The 24,105-nt window shown below is 43.4% G+C and overlaps 1 protein-coding gene and 1 long non-coding RNA gene across 3 annotated transcripts in view; one reads left to right on the top strand and one right to left on the bottom strand.

Annotated features, from left to right (window-relative positions):
• The window catches only part of KCNT2 (potassium sodium-activated channel subfamily T member 2), a 172,912-nt gene extending 149,795 nt beyond the window's left edge, over positions 1–23,117 (bottom strand). For both annotated transcript variants that reach the window (XM_076338001.1, XM_076338000.1), the window contains exon 1: positions 22,852–23,117. In XM_076338001.1, the coding sequence (XP_076194116.1) occupies positions 22,852–22,946 (95 nt within the window). In that variant the 5' untranslated portion in view covers positions 22,947–23,117. The remainder of the gene's footprint in view (positions 1–22,851) is intronic.
• Positions 11,228–14,983, top strand: LOC143160539 (uncharacterized). The gene is made up of 3 exons (XR_012995400.1): positions 11,228–11,290; positions 11,377–11,507; positions 14,881–14,983. It is a non-coding gene; the product is annotated as an uncharacterized LOC143160539 (long non-coding RNA).
• Positions 23,118–24,105: the final 988 nt, after the last annotated feature.

Raw genomic sequence — 24,105 nt, 5'->3', positions numbered from 1 at the left:
TAGAGTTGGTGCTTGGGGGATTTTCCATTTGTGCATAATTTCTAAGGAACAATGCCTTTTACAGGTTATCTACATTAGGTTTTGCAATAGGGAATAAATGCTGAATCTCTTTTTTGTCCTATGATCTAAAGTGATGTACAACTTTTTGGAGCATCAATCTTTACTTGATCAGAGAAGCAGAAAAGTACTTGAAAAAGATTTTTCAGCTTTGAAGAGGTTAGACTTCCAATTAACATCAAGCTTTGTGTTAGTTCTCATCAAACCACTATTCAGTATAACAATTTAGCCTTTCTTCAGTTTCTTTTGAGGGAAGGATTAAAATAGCCTCTTCAGAGTTACTGAAAGTCATTATGGAAATTTACTGACCAAGCTGAGTGGTAAATGTGCAGAGTCCTTTTCATCTAAAATAAATATCTAGCTAATTCTGATTGTTCCTCAACTTCATATGAACTCTGTTTATGAGGGAAAAAACCCGACAACAATACACAATGAAGTCTAGTTTTCATAGCTCTTTCTTGACTCTAGTCATAGCCAGCAGTATTCCCAAAGGAGAAATATCACTAGATAATAATAGTACTCTTAAAGATAATGATACTAGATCTACTATTTTTAGAATTTTTAGCAACTAAAAATATTATACCATTGTCTTCTGGATTGTATTCCAAAAATGTGTACTGATCATTGTCACAAAACACACTGAAGCATGGAATATCATTTATATCAGACGGTTTAAACTAAATTTTTCTGGTGCAAACATTTATTTCTTCTGCAAACTACATTTTTCCTTGTACTGATAGAAGTAATACTAAATTAGGTAGGATGCAAGAATATGACATCCAAAGCAATAAATAAAGTTAATTTAAATGTTTCATTCATTTTTTCTGTACTCTGCTCAATTCCCCACTTGTCTGCAGCATTACTTAGATTAGCAATATTTGTTTATGTCCTGGTTTCGGCAGGGATAGAGTTAATTTCCTTCCTAGTAGCTGGTACGGTGCTGTGTTTTGGATTTAGGATGAGAACAATGTTGATAACACACTGATGTTTTAGTTGTTGCCAGGTAATGCTTACACTAGTCAAGGACTTTTCAGTTTCCCATGCTCTACCGACTGAGAAGGCTGGAGGTGCACAAGAAGCTGGGAGGGGGCACAGCCAAACTGGCCAAAGGGACATTCCATACCATGGGACGTCATGCTCAGTACATAAATTGGGGAAAGCTGGCCGGGGGGGGGCCGCTGCTCGGGGACTGGCTGGGCATCGGTTGGCGGGTGGTGAGCAATTGCACTGTGCATCACTTGCTTTGTATATTATTATTATTACTACAATTATTAAACTGCTTTTATCTCAACCCATGAGTTTTTCTCACTTGTGCTCTTCCAATTCTCTCCCCCATCCCACTGTGGGGGGAGTGAGCGAGTGGCTGTGTGGTGCTTAGTTGCTAACTAAGGTTAAACCACGACAGTCCTTTTTGGTGCCCAACGTGGGGCACGAAGGGTTCGAGATAATAACAGATTAACTGGAGTGTATTAAGGAATTTATATCTGTTAATAGTTGTGGGTCACAATGTTGCTTTCTCTGTTCTCCATATTGATTGGTCTAACCTGCATCGTGCTCTTTTTTTTGCTGTACATATAAAGATTGGTGTTGGTTTTTGCAGTTTGCTGTGGTCTGCAGTGAATAGTAATGTCTCACTTGTGAGGTTTGTATTTAGAACATTGACCTTGACCTTAGTGTGGTATGTAAGTTTCGCAATGAAGCCGTTACTGTACCACAGATACCATTTCGTGGAGACAACTAGCAATTACAGTAACTTTTCTGAGAGTTTTTTTACGGAGGAAATACAGAATGGCAGTGTCACTACCTTCTTCTATGATGTTTCCTCCTTCATTACAGTAACTTTTCAGTATTTTGAACATCCTTGGGCAGTTAAGATACTTCTATTAATACTTCTTGGGAATATTGTTTCGGTTTTGTCTAAAGTTGGTAAGCAATTTAAGAATATCATCCAGAGATCTGCCCCAAGGCTGAATAGTTATGAGTGGCAGGGTGTGTGGGACAAGATGGGCAAGTACCTAGGCCAATGGGCACCCCCAGTGTTTTGCAACTTCACCCCTGAGCAAGTGCAGAATCCTGAAAAGTTAGTAGAATACTTGGACAAAGTATGCTGTCACCCTGGCAACTCCAGAGAGACACAGATCACTGCAACGTGCTGGGGCCTGGCCCATGCCTACCGAGCCCTGTTCAACACCATTCAGTACCCTCAAAGGGAAGAGAAGGTCTCTGGATCTGATGGTAAAACGACATGCACTGCGGCCACTCCGACCCCGGTGACATGCACTGCGGCTGCTCAGACTCCGGCAACAGGCCCTGTGGCCACTCAGACCCTGGCGACAGGCCCTGTGGCTGAACCAAAAAGCCAACCTGTGCCGGTATCAGTCTCCCCTGTACACAAGAAGAAATCTTGGAAGCGGAAGTCGGCTCATTTAGTAAGGGAGGAAGAAGCTTCTTCTAAAAGGGAGCCAAAGGAAGAAGTGGAAGAGGCAGACCACCCTGGAGAAAGGCCATCACGAGAACAGGAGGAAGAGGGCCGGCAACTGCTTGGGGAGGAGGAAGAGGAAGAACTCATAAATGAGGCAGTAACCACCCTATCTCTATCCCTGAGTGAGCTGCGAGATATACGAAAAGATTTCAGCCGTCATCCAGGCGAGCATATTGTCACCTGGCTGCTCCGATGCTGGGATAATGGGGCCAATAGCCTGGAATAAGAGGGTAAAGAAGCCAAGCAGCTGGGATCCCTTTCTAGGGAAGGGGGCATTGACAAAGCGATTGGAAAAGGGACACAAGTCTTCAGCCTTTGGAGGCGACTCTTGTCAAGCGTGAAGGAAAGGTATCCCTTCAAGGAAGATGTTATAAGTCACCCAGGCAAGTGGACCAGCATGGAGAGGGGTATCCAGTTTCTGAGAGAATTAGCTGTGCTGGAGGAGATTTATGGTGACCTGAACAATGAACAGCTATCCAAAGATCCAGATGAAGTCAAGTGCATGCGACCCATGTGGCAGAAGTTTGTATGAAGCGCACCATCGTCATATGCCAACTCATTGGCAGTGATGACCTGGAAAGATGGAGAGGAACAAATGGTGGATGAATTGGCTGGTCAACTCCGGCAATACGAAGAAAGTCTGTCTTCCTCCCTCATCTCAGCTGTGGAGAAATTGTCCTGGAAGGTCCAGCAACTTGAAGAGGATCGGTCCTACTCTCCACCTGCACGGACCAGTAGCTCAGCTATTAGGACTCAGCGTTCTTTTGCTCGAGAGAATATAAAGGGTACACACCACGGGGCACCCTATGGTTTTACCTGCATGACCACGGAGACGACATGAGGAAGTGGGATGGAAAACCTACCTCAGCCCCAGAGGCATGGGTATGTGAGTTGCAAGAGAAAACAATCACAGAAAGAGGTTCTTCCAGGAAAATTGCTGCTCCAGTTTCCAGCGGGCAGTTCCCCAGAGAGAGTAGAAGGGCCGATCTTACTTCTGATGTTAATGAAGAAACTTCTGACTCGTATGTACAAGAAATGAGAAACGAATACTGTGATGAGGATTAGAGGGGCCCTGCCTCCAGCCAGAGGAAGGAAAGGGACAACCAGGTTTACTGGACTGTGTGGATTCGGTGGCCTGGCACGTCAGACCCACAGAAGTATAAGGCTCTGGTAGACACCGGTGCACAGTGTACCCTAATGCCATCAAGATATATAGGGGCAGAACCCCTCTGTATTTCTGGGGTGACGGGGGGATCCCAACAGCTATTGGAAGCCGAAGTAAGTCTAACTGGGAATGGGTGGCAGAAGCACCCCATTGTGACTGGCCCAGAGGCTCCGTGCATCCTTGGCATAGACTACCTCAGGAGAGGGTATTTCAAGGACCCAAAAGGGTACCGGTGGGCTTTTGGTATAGCTGCCTTGGAGACGGAAGAAATTAAACAGCTGTTCACCTTGCCTGGTCTCTCAGAGGACCATTCTGTTGTGGGGTTGCTGAAGGTCGAAGATCAACAGGTGCCAATCGCTACCACCACAGTGCACCGGCAGCAATATCGCACCAACCGAGACTCCCCGATTCCCATCCATGAGCTGATTTGTCGACTGGAGAGCCAAGGAGTGATCAGCAAGACTCGCTCACCCTTTAACAGTCCCATATGGCCAGTGCGAAAGTCTAATAGAGAGTGGAGACTAACAGTAGACTATCGTGGCCTGAATGAAGTCACGCTACTGCTGAGTGCTGCCGTGCCAGACATGCTAGAACTTCAATCTGAACTGGAGTCAAAGGCAGCCAAGTGGTATGCCACAATTGATATTGCTAATGCATTTTTCTCAATCCCTTTGGCAGCGGAGTGCAGGCCACAGTTTGCTTTCACTTGGAGGGGCGTCCAGTACACCTGGAATTGCCTGCCCTGGGGTGGAAACACAGCCCTACCATTTGCCATGGACTGATCCAGACTGCACTGGAACAGGGTGAGGCTCTGGAACACCTGCAATACATTGATGACATCATCGTGTGGGGCAACACAGCAGGAGAAGTTTTTGAAAAAGGGAAGAAAATAGTCCAAATCCTGCTGAAGGCTGGTTTTGCCATAAAACAAAGTAAAGTCAAGGGACCTGCACAGGAGATCCAATTTTAGGAATAAAATGGCGAGATGGATGTTGTCAAATACCAATGGATGTGATCAACAAAATAACAGCCATGTCTCCACCAACTAGCAAAAAGGAAACACAAGCGTCGTGGGTTTTTGGAGAATGCATTTTCCAAATTACAGTCTGATTGTAAACCCTCTCTATCAAGTGACCCGAAAGAAGAATGATTTCAAATGGGGCCCTGAGCAACGACAAGCTTTTGAACAAATTAAAGAGGAGGTAGTTCATACAGTAGCCCTTGGGCCAGTCCGGGCAGGGCAAGATGTAAAAAATGTGCTCTATACCGCAGCCGGGGAGAATGGCCCCACCTGGAGCCTCTGGCAGAAAGCACCAGGGGAGACTCGAGGTCGACCCCTAGGGTTTTGGAGTCGGGGATACAGAGGATCAGCGGCCCACTGTACTCCAACTGAGAAAGAGATATTGGCAGCCTATGAAGGGGTTCAAGCTGCTTCGGAAGTGATCGGCAATGAAGCACAGCTCCTCCTGGCACCCCGACTGCCGGTGCTAGGCTGGATGTTCAGAGGGAGGGTCCCCTGTACACATCATGCAACTGGTGCTACGTGGAGTAAGTGGGTCGCACTGATCACACAACGGGCTCGAATAGGAAACCCCAGTCGCCCAGGAATCCTGGAAGTGATCATGGATTGGCCAGAAGGCAAAGATTTTGGAATATCGCCAGAGGAGGAGGTGACGTGTGCTGAGGAGGCTCCAACGTATAATAAACTACCAGAAAATGAGAAACAATATGCCCTGTTCACTGATGGGTCCTGTCGTCTTGTGGGAAAGCATCGGAGGTGGAAAGCTGCTGTATGGAGTCCTATGCGACAAGTTGTAGAAACTGCTGAAGGAGAAGGTGAATCGAGCCAATTTGCAGAATTGTATGTCTAAATGTCTGGCTTTAGACATTGCTGACCGAGAAAAGTGGCCAGTGCTCTGTCTCTGTACTGACTCATGGATGGTGGCAAATGCCCTGTGGGGGTGGTTGCAGCAATGGAAGCAGAGCAACTGGCAGCGCAGAGGCAAACCCATCTGGGCTGCCGCATTGTGGCAAGATATTGCTGCCCGGGTGGAGAACCTGGTTGTAAAAGTCCGTCACGTAGATGCTCACGTACCCAAGAGTCGGGCCACTGAAGAACATCAAAACAACCAGCAGGTGGATCAGGCTGCTAAGATTGAAGTGGCTCAGGTGGATCTGGACTGGCAACATAAGGGTGAATTATTTCTAGCTCGGTGGGCCCATGACACCTCAGGTCACCAAGGAAGAGATGCAACATACAGATGGGCTCGTGATCGAGGGGTGGACTTGACCATGGAGGCTATCGCACAGGTTATCCATAAATGTGAAACATGCGCTGCGATCAAGCAAGCCAAGCGGTTAAAGCCTCTCTGGTATGGAGGACGATGGCTGAAATAGAAATATGGGGAGGCCTGGCAGATCGATTATATCACACTCCCACAAACCTGCCAAGGCAAGCGCCACGTGCTTACAATGGTGGAGGCAACCACCGGATGGCTGAAAACTCATCCTGTGCCCCATGCCACCGCCTGGAACACTATCCTGGGCCTTGAAAAGCAAGTCCTATGGCAACATGGCACCCCAGAAAGAATTGAGTCAGACAACGGGACTCATTTCCGAAACAACCTCATAGACACTTGGGCCAAAGAGCACGGCATTGAGTGGGTGTATCACATCCCCTATCATGCACCAGCTTCTGGGAAAATTGAACGATACAATGGACTGTTAAAGACTACGCTGAGAGCAATGGGTGGCGGGATGTTCAAACATTGGGATACGCATTTAGCAAAGGGCACCTGGTTAGTCAACACTCGGGGATCTGCCAATCGAGCAGGCCCTGCCCAGTCAGAACTTTTACGTACTGTAGATGGGAATACAGTCCCTGTAGTGCACATAAAAAATATGCTGGGGAAGACAGTCTGGGTTATTCCTGCCTCGGGCAGAGGCAGACCCATCCATGGGATTGCTTTTGCTCAAGGACCTGGGTGCACTTGGTGGATAATGCGGAAGGATGGGGAAGTCCGATGTGTACCTCAACAGGATTTGATTTTGTGTGAGAATAGCCAATTATGTGAATTATGTGATGTTAAGTGCTACCTAATATTATATGCCATACTAATGATATTACAATAAGAATCACCCAGATTAATGAAGAATAACTTCGATGAAACCAAGCAAAGCACAGTGATGATGGTACCAGAACTGACTTCAACACCACATACCATCTCCATCTTTCGTGTCCTGGAAGATTATTACGACAGATGGAGCCTGAAGTCATGGACTAAATGAACTCACCGAACATTTTAGAGGGATGGCCCATAGACTAAGGGAATGATATCTGTGTGTGTATATATATATATTAAAAGAAACCCAGGAAAAGGGGTGGTGACTAATGGAAATGTACTGAAAAATATGACACTTGAGCATGATGTGGATGGTATAGAATAAGAGGTGGATATTGTCCTGGTTTCAGCAGGGATAGAGTTAATTTCCTTCCTAGTAGCTGGTACAGTGCTGTGTTCTGGATTTAGGATGAGAACAATGTTGATAACACACTGATGTTTTAGTTGTTGCTAGGTAGTGTTTACACTGGTCAAGGACTTTTCAGCTTCCCATGCTCTACCGACTGAGAAGGCTGGAGGGGCACAAGAAGCTGGGAGGGAGCACAGCCAAACTGGCCAAAGAAACATTCCATACCATGTGACGTCATGCTCAGTACATGAACTGGGGAAAGCTGGCCGGGGGGGCCGCTGCTCGGGGACTGGCTGGGCATCGGTCGGCGGGTGGTGAACAATTGCACTGTGCATCACTTGCTTTGTGTATTATTATTATTATTATTATTTTATTTCAATTATTAAACTGCTTTTATCTCAACCCATGAGTTTTTCTCACTTGTGCTCTTCCGATTCTCTCCCCCATCCCACTGCGGGGGGGAGTGAGCGAGCGGCTGTGTGGTGCTCAGTTGCCAGCTGAGGTTAAACCACGACAGTTTATTACAGGGTAAGAAATTATAGGAACCATGCCTGGTCTGAAAGGAAAAAAATAATAAAAAGTCAAATTAAATTTCTCAAGAACTTCCCGCAGATACTTTAACAAGCCTAGAAAGAACTTACCTGAGATTCCATATATAGCTGAAGTGTTAAAAAGTGAAAAAGGAAAAAAAAAAAAAGTGATACTGTGCATGCTTTTTACACATGCCCAGGACCAATGTAACTGTAAAGGAGTGTCTTTTTTCTTTTTTTAAAGTTACATATTCAAAGAGTTCAGACTTGCAATCTGGAAACACTTATACAATACCCCAAAAGCTGCCATTAGAATGCCAACAACTCTGAGAAGTAAATATAGAGCTGAATCTGAGATTATCACAATTTCCCTGAAATTATGGGAGCTGTATACTCTTTCAGTCTCCCATGATCACATGTTTAACAGTTATACAAAGGACAAAGGCGAATATTTAACAGATAAATACAAAGAGGAGGAGTATTCAGGCAAAGACTCAAAAAAAAGCATAAAACAAAAGCCCAATACTGATGCTAGGTGTGTCGCCTGACGTTTCCCACAGAGGAAGGTTGTCAGAGACTCCATTTACTCTACCAAATCAATAGGAGAAGAGTGCTGATGACATTTCCTGCTGATGATGCTTCCTAAAAGAATTGTGCATTGATACATATCTATCTTCATTCTCTAGTATTTGAAGGTGCTTTGGCTCCAATGTTATCATCCAGGTGAAGGACAAAATACATAAGATATCCAAAGGAATACTTGCAGCTTAACATATGTATACACTGTAATATATCTAACAGTGGTGTGGAATTGCTTTCTTCCTTTCAAACGCAGCTTGCTGCACAGTACAACCATAGTATATGATTATTGTTTTACAGAAAAAAATTTACAACATTTTAATACAAGTTGTAAATGTCTCATTAAGGAGTGGCAATGATTCAAGAACTTTGAACACATAATAGAACAAGTATTTTAAAAGTCATTATTATCTCTAAAATGTCACCTGTCTGATACTGTTCTCTCCACAGCTAACAGGGTACATATAGTTACAGACTTCATATAAATCTCAGTCTCCTTACTCAGAGTGAGCTATTACACTTCCTGATTAATCATAAGGCATGGTTTTAATTGTCTTTTCATTAGATTAAGAAAAAAATAAAATATCCATTTTCACAATATTTTAAAATTTTAATTCTGTCATCTTTATTCATGTTAAATAGCACTTAACATCTCAGTACTCTGTGAAGTAAAATGCTGCTCATCAGTAGTATGGCTAGTAGAATAGTATGCCCAGTATTTAATTTTTCAAAATAACAACTTCAAACATTCATAATGTGTGTGTTTAGAAAATCATTTAGCAGGTGTCTTCAGAAAATTGGCCTGTTCAATGTAAACACTATTTTTTTTCCTTAAATGTGTCTTCCCAAATGAATGCAGAAATTTCGGAGTTTGCTGGCTTTGGTGAGAGTCAAATTATTTAAGATCTCTTTAGCTAACTGTATTGGTGAGGTGGGTTAGGCCAGGTATTGTTCTGTCATCTTATTTTGAAGTCTTATATAGATCTTAATGCTGACCAGACTTAGGTGGAATATATGGATACAATGAGGAGAGATCTGTGTTTATGAACTGGACTGGACTGGCTGTATTGTTATTAGGTCTGATAACCAATCATCAAATGTCTAGGGCAATACAAGAACGCACAGTAGTACTTCCAGCTCTTCCTTCTCTCCATATGACCATAACTATCACTGTAAAGTGGCACTGCCATCTTAGAAAGGAAAGGAATTTCTAAATGCTTAGTTCACCTTAGCCTGAAGTCAAGTAGCAGCAGGTTGCTAGACAACTCTACATCCCCAGTCATCTCTGCCTAGGAAGAAGGCATTCACCTCATAATTTTTATAATGGTGATCTTCTAACAGCTCATTTTTGTCTGAAATTAAGAGCAAACCCTGAGGTCTTCCACAACAGTCTCAGACTAGCCCATAGTATATGTCAGAAGACTGCCTATGAGAAGCTCACCAAAGTTCCTCCTCTCCTGCACCCTCAGAGATACTTCCTCTATACTCTGAAACACTTCTAGCAGCCAGCCTTGTTCTTCCCACCACGTGCAATACTCCGACAACATCACACTAAAATCCCAACATTCTGAATGACCAGTTGAGCTAGTCACAGACATAAAAATAACATCACTTGAGTCTTCCTAAACAGTAACTGCCACAATTAATTATATTAAATGAATTCATAATGTCAGCACAAATTTAATTTACTTTGTTGTTTTTTCCTGGACTCAGACTGTGATCTGTGAACTGCCAGATAAGAGGAAAAATGGGAAGCAAAAACTAATCAAGCCTTTCAGATTAATTCAGTGCATTTTGAATGTTGTTTGTATAATTTTAGCTAAATCATAATTTTCATGCAATCTGTGGTCAGTCCCAATACAAAAATAAATGGTCATGTGGGTCACTGTTTGAATACAGTTTGTAAATTAATTCCTCAGTGTCAATGAGATACATGATATCTGGAACTACTCTTGTGAGATAAGCTTCACTTTTATGATACTCTTAGGTGGGTGAAAAATCTACTTAGATTTTGACAGTCTTTATAAACCCTGGTTGACTAATCAACATTTGCACATTACAGAATATTTTGTCCCACTTTTTGTGTTTGTATTATCTTTTTTGAATGACTACTGAGAGAACAAAACAGTAATTAAAATCTGGACAATATCTACAAAAATGTCTTTTAAAAAATTATTTGTTTAACTGATTAAACCCCTTTGAAAAAAGCGATCAAATGCTAGATTGCTGTACACAGTGAAAACATAGCTTGCTCACTTTTCAAAAGGGTACATTCAGCTAAATATAGAGCTTAGCCTTTAGACCATCTCTGTTACAGCTGTCTGTGCTTGATGGCGAGAATTACAGGGCAATAGTGGTAAGTGACCACTGCCCTTAGCTTCTTTTGAATTTGGTGTGAAGATGGGCAACTAAATCCCCTTCCAGAGTCAGGGAATGTTGTGTATTAACAGGTGCTGTCGCGTAAGGAACAAATATAACCACAGTTTTCCATTTGCAACCCAGCTTGTTGTTTTTCCCATCTGTATTTGTTTCAGATTTGGTTTGGTAACACTGCTTTTATCTGTGCTGCAGTTTTCTCTAGTCACAAGGGGAAGAGAAAACAAGGTGAGAAAAAACATAAAACCTCTAGAACATTTTTTGCTATTTAGAACCATAAAAGAGTGAGGCTATTTTATAGTGTTTACTCCTTATTAAATATTTTAACAATTACTATACTTTGAAGGAGCTCTGCAACTTAAAGCTACTTTAAGTATGGTAAATGCTATTAACTTTAACATCATAAAAAGCTAAAGGGCAACCTCTTTTCTTTGCAAAAAGGGGTTTGACTCAGGGTACAGAATCTAGGAGGCAGGGCCAGATTTCGCTGGCAGAGCTAATCCATAGCGAGGACTGTTGCTCAAATCTTGTGATTGCCCCTGTCAGGCATACGATCCTTGTGCTAGCTGTTAGATATGCAGCTATTAATGGCTAAAGCTAGCAGGAGACTTGTAAGACCCAGGCAGAGGGGTAGGCAAAGTTTTCTTCTTTTTGCTAACTCAGTAGATAACTTGCACTGATCTTAACCTAATGCCTTTCTTCCCCATCTACCATAGCTTGATACTCGACAAGTCAAGCACAAAGATGTCAAACTTAGCAACTGGCTTTCCACCACAAAACTACAGCATTTCCTAACAGATATCGCTGTAAGTGGAGGCAGGGTTTGTCCCTCAAGAGATACTTCTGAGTAAGTAATAACATCACTGTTTTTATCTGTGAGTATAAACACTGTTTTTTGTCTCTTAATGACTGTTTCTGTTTCACTGCTACTTCCCACTGGGAAGTTGACTGCTAACATAATTAGCAGATGATTGCACGGGGGAGGCTGAAATCTGTAACAGCTGTTTTAAGGCATTCTGTACCAAAACTTCTCTGCTGCAGAACATCTACAGTTTTTGAGTGGCATTCTCTCCAATGACACAGAGATTATGGGACCATGGTGTGCAGGCCTCTGGAAAGGACTTAACTTGCTCATTTACTTGAAAAAATATGAAGAATCCACTTTTAAAGCATTTAGTGGATTAGTACAAGTACTTGGGCATAGTGTATGTATCAGAATTCAGTACAAAAGATCACCGTTAATTGCGAAGTCTAGAAACTGAATGTGTAACACTGAAATGGCTGGCAGATTTATTTTACAATAAAAGTATTTTGAAGCTTCAGACATTTCTGATGGTCCAAGTGATCTATTTCTTTGTTACAGGATAAAAGGGAGACAATATGAATCAATGAACCATTTGTTATAGAAGAGTCACTCTGAGAGTAATGCATAGTGCAGCACAGACGTTTACTGTTATAAAATACATAATCATAATCATTGGCTGTGATAGAATAATAATTATAAAATTAAGAGAGAAACCATTTGGGAAAGAACTGCTTCAGTTCCCCATGGAGTATTACAGTGTCTGCCAGATGTAAAGTAGCATGTATCAAGTTCTAGATGGAAAAATAAGAGCTTTAGAGTAATAAGTGTATAATTAAGTAATGATTGAAGTACCAAGCACGTTTACAAACTGTGCATCATGTTGTCCCAGAGGAGGAAGACTACTTGATCTGTGGGAGTTTTTAAGCTGAGACGCTTAAACCTCTTCTGCACTAAAAAACTTTTGCTGGGGCATACCACCAAAGTCTTTCTTGGACAGATACAGTTATAACAGCACTGAAGTGTTCCTCTTCTCTTTTCATGTCCTTCCCCCAATTCCAGTGTGTGCTAGTTTAAGTGGAATATAGAAACAATGCATTTTTGCTTCCATTGTTGTTGCAAGAATGATGCTAAAACAGAAATTAGCATGAGGCTGACAGAAATGCCTTCTACAAAGCATTACTTCCTCTTCCTTCCACACAAGTAAATTGATTCCCTCTTTTATCTATAATAGGGACCCAATCCTAAGATAATTTAGAAGGAAGGTGAGTACGGAGATATATTAACAGTTTACTTAGATGGGACTGTACTCCTAAACCTTCCACAAAAGTGTAAACTCGGACCTCTCGGTGTGGCCGATTCAGTGGTTTTACAAATGTTAATATTTTTCTTTAATACTTTTTTAATTTAGGTGGGTTTTCACAGTGAGAAAGGGCTTGGCCTGTACATGCAGCAATTTTTTTCAGGATTTAGGGCAACTCCAACTTTCCAACTACTACTGTGCAGAGTCTCACTGCAGATATGAAAACACTTGCTCTCTTACTGAATTAGACCATTAAGAACTTGAGTAGTTTCAATCAAAATCAAGCTTTTAAAATAGAATTTAGGCTTTTAAATCACTTTATTTATCTTGAAAATGTACTTAAAAGGACAAATCAAGATAAATTTGGCAATATTTGCTTAAGTCCTTTTATTTTGTAGCTGCTGTTAAATGGAAGAACTCGTAAAAGTTAACACGTTTTCTAAAATGAGGAGGCCAAATTGACTAAAGTATTTCTTGAAGGAAAGAGGAGGATTATTTTGAAGAAACCATAATAGAATTTTCTTTTGAGCAAGTTATAATAGATTTTTTGTGCAAGTTGAATCTAGACTCAGATATTTTAAATCACTTGATTCAGAAATGTGTGGGCTTTTTATCCTCTTTTAGCTTAACAGTCTCAGGTAATTTCCAAAAGGAAAGGCAAAGGGAGGGCTTTACTCACTAATTCACACAGTGACAAATGACTGTTAAGGTGTCTTCTGAGATTTACAGTAGGGAGTTGTTCCTTGAAAGTCACCAGTCAACATGACAGCCAGTAGTATACAATTGTCCAAGTGATGTGTGGAGGTGTTCTGTATTATCTGAATCTCTTTCCTTTCCAGATAGGTGGTAATGTTCATTTATGCAGTAAGCACATCAGAAGGGAAAGCTGATTTTAATTTAATCCTCTAAGTATCCAATGTACAAACAGTTCTTGCACAAAGGTAAAATTTAGCTCTATAGTTTCATCATGAAAGTATATACTGTAGCAAAATGACTCAAATTTTCATCTCAATACAGGAGCAGGATTTGAAATGTATTTCCAGTACCAGTTAATGTGTCTATATTGACATTGGAATTGGTGTGTTCCAATACCAGTTATGTGTATACATATATACAGAAAAGTAAAAAATTACAGAATTGGAAAATGTAAATTTTTGTTCCATGACTGTGAAATTGTAAACACTTATTGCAGCAGCATATAGAAAAGTTATGAAATCTGATGCTTTGAGGGTAGAGGTTGGAAAATATATTGGGTTTCTATGTTCATTTTTTGTTCTTTCCATTCCATTTGTTGTGTGTGGTTTTGAAGTGGCACAGTAATAGTGATTTCTTCCTAGAACGTATTAGCTCTGTATACAATGCTAAACTTCAACAGGCAGTAGAGTGAAATAGTAGTATCAAATAGATATTTATGATTGTCGAATGACTTGTTCATATGGCAGACTGTATTAATTCAGCAATTCAATGCTGGAATTTGTACTTCATGGTCTCTTAATTAATATTGCTAGAAATATTCAGCATTGATAAAATTTACCTTGGTGTGCAAGGTCCAAAGAAAGCCCAACATACTGCTTAATCTTACCTAAACCCAAAGGGACTTAAAGCGTAAAAGGTATATAAACCAAAAAATACTATACACATTTTATGAAGTCAATAAAATTAATCTCACTCTGCATATTTTAAAAACATCCATATGTTTCTTTCTCTTCGTCTTTCTCTAAAATGTTGTGGGAAAAGAATTATTCCAATAAATCCAAGTTCTTTAACAGCAAGTATTTTTTTCTTCCTTTTTTAAGGACTCTCAGACAAAATACAGTTATTGCCTATGTATAAGGGCTATACTGCATATTTCAGGAAGGAAAGCACCAAGCATAAGCAGGTCTGTGCTTTACAAATGGATCTCTCTGCAACACAGTCCACAATATAGGCATAATCTGAATGTGTAACTGCGCAGGAAATACCAGAGACCAGAAAGAGAGGAACTAGCAGCACAAATGGGAGAAGCAGCATGTAATGTTAAAATGTAGAGGTTACCTTCACAATAAAATGATTTTGACCCTTTCAAGGGTCAGAAGTATGATTCTAAAGCTTTCTGTTTATCCTTTTTTTATTCAGGTTAGAAAAGAAGTTGGGGATGTTACTATTCTAATCAATAATGCTGGCATACTGCTTGCGAAAAAGTTTTGTGACATACCAGATGCAGATTTTGAAAAGACCTTAAGAGTCAACTTCCTCTCTCAAGTCTGGGTAATGTATTTTTTTCTCTCCTGGGTGACCGAAAGGTACAGGCAAGTATTTCAGTGTGAGAATCACCATGGTGGCACCTACCTGGGGAACACAATTTGGAATAGGGATGGGAAGGGCCTTGAATGGGGAAAGATACATTTTTTTTAATCATCCTATAGTTGGAGACACATCAAATTGACAGTCTCCCCACTATGTCTCAGTAATGTTAATATAAACCTGCCTGGGCACTCTGGTAAATCAAAAGTTTGTGCAACTGTATCGTGAAACTGCTGTGGCTGAAGTTAGTGCTGACATGATGGCATGTGACTTTCCTGCTCCTGATATTTGCCGGCATCAGAAGGCTTTGTCTAATAGACTTGTAGCATTTGGGGAGGTACAACCATGGTTTAGTGGTGGACTTGGCAGCGTTAGGTTTACGGTTGGACTCGATGATCTTAAAGGTCTTTTCCAACCTAAATGATTCTATGATTCTATGATTCTCTCTGGGTACATCTTTAAGTAAGTTAAACTTGCCCAGGCACATTCCTAGGCACTGACATTAAATGGCACAAAACAGCCTACATATGTATCAGAAAACTGTTTCAGCTTCCCAAATTGGGTGAGTCCCTGCAACTTGTCTGCTCGGAGTGTTTCCTTGGACACTCAAACTGCCAAATCATTCCTGGGCACTGCAGTGTTCAAGACAGTTTTAGCTAGCTGGCTATGGCCAAAACATGCAAAGAAAAATTTGAACAGTTCACTAGTATAGGCAGTCATGCTTCAATGGTGGGAAACATTCCTGGCTTGCTTGAATTTACTAAAACAAATTCAGCTTTTATATCTTTTTAAGCTTCTAAAAAACGGACTCTACATCTGTACATAAATGGTTTAAGAAATGTAAGGTAAATAGTGCTCTGCAAGATGCTCAAGCACTGAATTTATGTGACTGACCTTACTAAAAAAGCTGTGATATCAACAGAATGTAAATGCTTTTTTATTTTTAACTTAGAATTCTTTTTTTATATCTCTATTATCCTGTGGTTTGGCTATTTTGAAGTACATTGTAACTATATATGTACACAAGAAAACATTTTTTTGTGAATAACCTCTTCATTGTATCTTTCCAAAGCTTACATGGGAACCTAAAATAAATATCCTCTTTTCTCCTCTCCTCTGAAGCAAATTATTTACCAGCTTTAAACATGCCAGGTCTTCACTAGGTAGGATATTTTCTACTTTTGTTTGTGTTGCTCTTCAACACAGCTGGTAAGACTAAGGATTGATGATCAGTAGGTTTATGAAATGTTTTATTACATAATTTACTGTTACAATCACAATTCAGTAAAACCTCACTGAATTAACAGGTGAATAACTTGTGTTAATCACCGAGTTCCCCCTTTATTTCTGCTCCCTTCCCCAGCAGCCAAACTGAAAGACAAATTGCATTGATGGTCAAGAAACATCTCAGAATATCCAGCAAATCAAAACAGTTTATTCCATTTTAGATACTTTCAATAATGAAAGCAAAATGTGAGATTCACAAAGGGATATTAGCGATATTTACAAAATTAGTGAAAAAGTCAATGACTCAATCTTCTCTTTACCCTCAGCCCAGTGACTGGGATACTGACACGGCCAGACGAAACCTGGTACGCTACCCTACCTGCCACAGAAATCACCCACTTGACACACACACATGCTCTAGTTACAGGGCTGATCTTTTACATGCTGTCCTGTGGGAGTTTTTCAGATTGATCCAGGCAATATTTAAATATTTTATACAGTGACAGGAAAACAGGTGAGTTTTTACTCAGCGTTATCTCTCTGAGTGAATGAATATTTAACCATTCCATATAAAATGTGTGTACTGTAAGCATCAAACTTCATCTCCACAGTTTTCAAAGGGAACCAGGTCCTTTGAAAATCTAGCCCTTCAAAAAACCAAAACTGGTTTTAACATCCTAATTTTTTTCAGGAAAAAAAAATCGCTCAGCAAATTCAAGAATGTTAATAAATTACTCAAAATAGTTTATTTACTGAACAAATGCATTTGCCAAAGATTCACCATGTTCTTCTGCACACAGCAAGTTCTTTTATGAAAAATAATTCGCAATCCAATATGACAGCCCAGAACCCATCTGTTACTGAAGCCAACTGCAAGGTTGGTTAGGAATCTAAGCTATGCAAGTAAAATTATTTTTCTGGGAGAGAAATACAAAAGCAGTGAGATGGATGTTACTGTATTCAATAAGTATAGGTAAGAAATGGACCACGAGCTAGACACCAAAAAAAGAAAAGAAGCCTGAGGGAAGCTCCACCATAGAAGTCCTTGAGAAAAAATGAAGACTAGAAATCTGTCTCCAAAGAGGTACAGATCTAAGAACAAAATTCCTGAATCAGAGTCCGATTACATTCAGCTAAGCATTTTAGCATGTGTGCATTTTATAAATGAACAGGATCATTTAAAAGAAATAGCTGATCAAACTCTCCTCCTAAAGAAACATAACCAGTAAGGTTTCAAAATTGGGTACTATGCTTATGTCAGAAATATATCTTTCAGCAAAAAAGAGGAGAGGTCTATATCATTTCAATCATATTTATTATTAAATACTACCATATGACTTACTGGCAAACTATACTATCAAAACTGTGATCTGGTGACACATAATCCTGGGTTTGTGGCAGATGAGAGAAATAATTCCATCTCCTCTCCACTCTGAAGAATCAACAAGCATCTGAAAACACAGAGATGGAACATATGCCTCCCAGCCAGCAAAATGTGAGCATCTTTCCAGAAAGGGCAGAATGGAAGGAGAAAAGAGAGAACTCAAGGTTGAATAGACTGGGAAGATCAAAAAGGGAATGGGACTAAGACAGAAGACAAAGAGTTCAGCTGGTAACAGACCTGAAGTTCACAAACCACACAGATGGAAAACCCTTGATATAAATCAGACTGCTGGAGTTGAAAGCAAGTGGAAGTAAGAAGTTGCAGTGAACTGGAAATATGCAGAAAATTATTTCCAGCATCTCAGCAAAGGGCCAATAACCTCCTAAAATGAACTATCTTGATCACTTGCCATTGTGTAGCCATACTATAAGGCTACTTAAACTGTATTTTAGTGTTCAGATATTCCATTCATAGTTAATGTCCATTCAACTGAAGGGGGTACAAGCAACACCTTTGGCAATATCTATATTGCACACTAATTAGAACAGAATACAAAAGATGTGCTTCACCAAAACCAAACTTGAACCACTTACGTAAGGGTGCGAGGAAGAGACAAAAAAGCAAACAATTAAAAATAAGACATACTTGTGTAATACTAATCATTACTAACTAATAAGCAATTGATCTCAGGGTCCCCAAAGGTCTGTAGTCTTTCTCATTAAGTATTTCCTGCAAGTATGTCTAATATACTAAATATTCCATTTGACAATATTTCTATGCAGAATATGTATGCTTTTTCTGTAATGGATAGTAGCAAAATACCAGCAACATGGGATTGGATTAATATTTCAGTATTAAAAGTGATATCCTCCAGTACAGAAAAACAAGAATCTGGACAGAACCCTATTGTAAGGTGGACAAACAAAAAACAATACTCAAGATTTTTTACGAATTGACTTTGTTCAGTTAATGGAAAGCTAGTATCAAAAGAGACTGCTATGGTAACTTGCAGAGCTGGAGGAGAGAGTGCTGCTATCACAGCCTCATGTAAAGCACAATCCTGATTGCACAGCCTTCCTGCCACAGTGCAGCTGTGTCCAGCCTCAGCACAGGACAATACTTCAAGGTCTAGAAAGCCATTTCCACTAGGCATTTTCAGCCCTGGGTTTATATTTTGTATTTCAGATGTGCCAGAGGTCTTTCTTGTAATGCTTGTATGAATATTAATGAAATAATGAAAAGTAACTATTCATTTTCCACTAGTCCTTTGCTACAATTTTCCAACAATAATCATGCTCTATAATACTGTTATGCTGTAATTCTGCTGTCAATATTTTTTTAAGGATTATTTATTTTCATTTTGTTAAGTGCACATAGACTTGAAATAGACATTTCTGTAGCTAAACGGATGCTATGGTTTGTGCAGTTGCTTACACACTATTTCCTATTTGAGACTAGATCATGCTTCTTCCATAGAAGGTAACTTTATAAAGTTCAAGTCAAACAACTAGTATCAGGGAAGTGCTTGACAGAAGTTTAAACTAGAGCTGCCAAAAGTGTTAAGCCACAGAGCAGTCCAAAAAGGTGTATAGAGAAGATTTGTTTATTTTAGCCATCAAAACCATAGATAAATAAATAAAGTTGATAAAATAAGAAAGGTTGCGGGTTGTTTTCCTATGCCAGTAGAAAATAAAATATATGTATAACATGCTGAGATCTACATTTTCTAAAATCTCAAAGAATACTGCGATCAGAAGTTATGAATACAGGATAGAATCATAGAATCGTAGAATCATTAAGGATGGAAAGGACCTCTAAGATCATCGAGTCCAACCATCGACCCAACACCACCAGGCCCACTAAACCATGTCCCTAAGTGCCTCATCTACTCGTCTTTTAAATACTTCCAGGGATGGTGACTCAACCACTTCCCTGGGCAGCCTGTTCCAATGTTTAACCACTCTTTCAGTAAAGAAATTTTTCCTTACATCCAATCTAAACCTCCCCTGGCGCAACTTGAGGCCATTTCCTCTCGTCCTATTGCTAGTTACTTGGGAGAAGAGACCAACACCCACCTCGCTACAACCTCCTTTCAGGTAGCTGTAGAGCGCGGTAAGGTCTCCCCTGAGCCTCCTCTTCTCCAGGCTAAACAACTCCAGTTCCCTCAGCCGCTCCTCATAAGACTTGTTCTCCAGACCCCTCACCAGCCTCGTTGCCCTTCTCTGGACACACTCCAGCACCTCGACGTCCTTCTTGTAGTGAGGGGCCCAAAACTGAACACAGTATTCGAGGTGCAGCCTCACCAGTGCCGAGTACAGGGGCACAATCACTTCCCTACTCCTGCTGGCCACACTATTTCTGATACAGGCCAGGGTGCCATTGGCCTTCTTGGCCGCCTGGGCACACTGCCGGCTCATGTTCAGCCGGCTGTCGACCAACACCCCCAGGTCCTTTTCCGACAGGCAGCTTTCCAGCCACTCTTCCCCAAGCCTGTAGTGCTGCATGGGGTTGTTGTGGCCAAAGTGCAGGACCCGGCACTTGGCCTTGTTGAATCTCGTACAGTTGGCCTTGGCCCATCGATCCAGCCTGTCCAGGTCCCTCTGCAGAGCCTTCCTACCCTCGAGCAGATCAACGCTTCCGCCCAACTTGGCGTCATCTGCAATATACTTATGGTTTAAGTTTTTTTTAAACTATAAAACCATGCTTTGATAAACATAGAATCATAGAATAGTTTGGGTTGGAAGGGACCTCTCAAGATCATCTAGTCCAACCCCCTTGCCGTGGGCAGGGACATCTTCAACTAGACCAGGATGCTCAGAGCCCCGTCCAACCTGGCCTGGAATGTTTCCAGGGATGGGGCATCCACCACCTCTCTGGGCAACCTGTGCCAGCATTTCACCACCCTCAGCGTAAAAAATGTCTTTCTTCTATCTAGTCTAAATCTACCCCCCTTTAGTTGGAAGCCATTCCCCCTTGTCCTGCCGCAACAGGCCCTGCTAAAAAGTTCGCCGCCATCTTTTTTATAAGCCCCCTTTAAGCACTGATAGGCTGCAAGAAGGTCTCCCTGAAGCCTTCTCTTCTCTAGGCTGACCAACCCCAACTCTCTCAGCCTGTCTTCGTAGGAGAGGTGTTCCATCCCCCTGATCATTTTTGTGGCCCTCCTCTGGACCCGCTCCAACAGGTCTGTGTCTTTCCCATGCTGAGGGCTCCAGAGCTGGACGCAGTACTCCAGGTGGGGTCTCACCAGAGCAGAGTAGAGGGGCAGAATCACCTCCCTCGACCTGCTGGCCACGCTTCTTTCGATGCAGCCCAGGATACGGTTGGCCTTCTGGGCTGCGAGCGCATATTGCTGGCACATGTCCAGCTCTCCATCCACCAGTACCCCCAAGTCCTTCTCAGCAGGGCTGCTCTCAATCCTTTCATCCCCCAGCCTGTAGTGATACCAGGGGTTGCCCCAACCCAGGTGCAGGACCTTGCACTTGGCCTTGTTAAACCTCATGAGGTTCACACGGGCCCACTTCTCCAGCTTGTCCAGGTCCCTCTGGATGGCATCCCATCCCTCTGGCGTGTCGACCGCACCACTCAGCTTGGTGTCATCTGCAAGCTTGCTGAGGGTGCACCTGATCTCACTATGTCATTGATGAAGATATTAAACAGTACCGGTCCCAATACGGACCCCTGCGGGACGCCACTCGTCACCAGTCTCCATCTGGACATTGAGCTGTTGACCACTACCCTCTGGATGTGACCATCTAACCAATTCCTCACCCACCGGACAGTCCACCCATCAAATCCATACCTCTCCAGTTTAGAGAGAAGGATGTTGTGGGGGACTGTGTCAAAGGCCTTACAGAGGTCCAGATAGACGACATCTGTAGCCCATATTCTTTAACTCTCCATTATGTAGTTACAATGCTGTAATTTCCAACCAACAGCATTCATTTTTTGTGACTATCTTGTCATTCACCATTTCAGAACTGTCTGAATGAACATAATTTGTTTAATTTCTTCAACGTATAGCATATTCTCCTAAACAAAGGCAATAATTAGTTACATATCTGCATGATCTTGTGATTACCAATCAAGAGAATCCACGTTTCTTTAGGAAAGTGGCTAAAATCTAAACAGTGTAGATCAGCATTAAAATCAAAGCTTCTGACTGCTGAGTTAAAGACTCATTCTGACAATGTAAATATATTGAATTAAAATTGATCCAATATGCTGTTATATATTACCAGACAATTTTGCTTTTCTGTCATTTAACCACAATAAATTGTTACTACAAAGTGGATCTCACACATAATTTTCCAAGATGGGATCGTGTCACAGCCTATTGACACACCAGGTTGTACAGTCAGATAGAGTGGCATGATGCTGTTTGGTGTTCATGAATACTGTTCATTTAGCATTTTGAAATTAAACACACATTTCTGGTTTGTTTGTTTCTTTTAATATAAGGGTTTTTTTTCTTTTAAAGACATTATTTGACTTGAGACAAACAAATACCTTTTTCTATTGGTTTGTAATTAAAGATGCTGACAGTCCTTGACATAATTCATAAAGGAATAAATTAACGGTAGTTACATACAAGCCCAGGATCCTAGCATGAAAAGAAACTGCATGTAAAGAAGCATGCATATTGGACAATAAAAGCATGCAGTGACGCCGGCAGTTAGCCTTTCGTCAAGCGGCAAAAGCGTATATTGTCTGGGGTTTCCCCTCAGTGCATGTTACCATCCAGAGACGGTATCGTACCTGTCCTACTCTTCCTCCTACCGTACGGAAGAGACAGGTACTGCCCTTCTGCAGAGGCGGTAGTGCCCCGAAGGCTGCGGGCTGCCCAGTGCCTTGGTGAGGGGCGCCGGCCCCGACTCGCCCCCGGCTGCGGGGCGGGGCACCCCAGTCCCCCGGCGGCCGTCGCATCCCTTTCCCGGGAAAGTTTTTCACCGGGGCTGGCCTCCTGCGGGCGGTGCGTGCCTTCACGGCGCGCCGATCTGCCAGCAGCAGGGCCGCGCGGTGCCCGGGCAGCGCGCTCCACCGCCACCCCGACCCTCCGCAGGGCCCGCGCCGCCGGGCCGCCCCTCTCAGGCGGGCTGGCGGAGGGGCGGGGGGCGCCGCCCGCGGAGCACGCCCCCCCCGCTCCCTCTCGAGCTGTGACCGCGACCCGCCGCGCCCGCGGACTGCGCACTCACCTGTCGTCGCTCTGCCAGCCCTGGTCGCCCAGCAGCAAGTCCCGAAACCGGTACCGCGGGGGGAGCGGGGGCACCTCGCTGTCCAGGTCCACCATCCTGCCCGGAGGAGGGGAACACCCGCCGCCGCTCCCCTGCGGAGAGGCAGTCACCCCCCACCCACCAAGACGGGCGGGGGGGAAGCGCTCAGCGACGCAGGAGGGGCCGGGGGAGGGGAGCGGCGCGGAGCAGGTTATCCCCCAGGCGAGTGCGGGGGCTGCGCACACAAATGCGGCGGGAGGGCTCTCTCCCGGCGGCTGAGGGGAGTGGCGGGACCAGCTCGCGCCCCGGGGCGCGAATGGCGGTTAACAGACCCCGGGTTGAAAGTTCCGCCTCGCGCCGCGGGGGGCCCCTCGCGGCCCGCCCTAGAGGGAGGCAGGTGCCGGCGGGTGGCGGTGGGGCGGCCTCGGCGGCGCGCGCCTGCCTGCCCGCCCACCCCGCGGCAACGCGAACGCGCGCGCACCGCCCGCCGGCTGCTGCGGTTGACAACAAAGAGCTGTCCACCGCCATGCAAACGTTGTTTGGAGCCGCCGCTGACAGGCGAACCAATGGGTTGGGGCGCTCATTAGCATACTCCAGTGACGGCGCGGGAACCTCTGCCTGCCGACCAACGGAAGGCCCCTCATTAGCGTACAGGGCAGGCGGTTTCTCGCTCCTCGGGGCGGGTGCGGGCCCTGAGGGAGCCGGGCCCGGCAGGGACCGCAGCTTCGCGCCGCCGCGGGGGCGCCCCGGCTCCTGCCACGCTTCGGCCGCGACGCGCCGGCTGGAGCGCCTCGTTGCTCCACAGGCCCGCCGGCGTGGCGAGCTGAGTGAGGCGGGCGGGTGGGAGGAGAGGGGCGCGCCTGTCTCCTCGGGGTGGCGGTTCGGCGGGCCTTGCCGGGCCTCGGCGGGTCTCGGGTGCCGCCGCACGCTGCGGCAGGGCAGGGGGCTCCGTGGCGGTGGTACTGTGCAGTACCCGTTTTGGGCACGCAGAATGGCACTTGGCGGGAGGAGCCGCCTCGCACCCCGAGCACCGGTTCGGTCCCAGCCCCTTCTTTGGGGGCGTTCATGGGGCGCCCTCACAAGCCTACAGCCAGCAACCTCCTCTTGTACCACCTGGGGCTTCCTCAGAAGTACTTTTCTGTAGGCCCCGAAATTTGAAAAATGAGGTGTTTTATCTTGGTGAGCCATAGGTAGCCTCTGTGCAGACCCCGTGTTACTGATGGTAGGTCATCTGAG

Source organism: Aptenodytes patagonicus, chromosome 5 (genome assembly GCF_965638725.1).
Source record: "Aptenodytes patagonicus chromosome 5, bAptPat1.pri.cur, whole genome shotgun sequence".
In the NCBI taxonomy this organism is placed as follows: Eukaryota; Metazoa; Chordata; class Aves; order Sphenisciformes; family Spheniscidae; genus Aptenodytes; species Aptenodytes patagonicus.
This window is presented reverse-complemented; position numbering and strand designations above follow the sequence as displayed.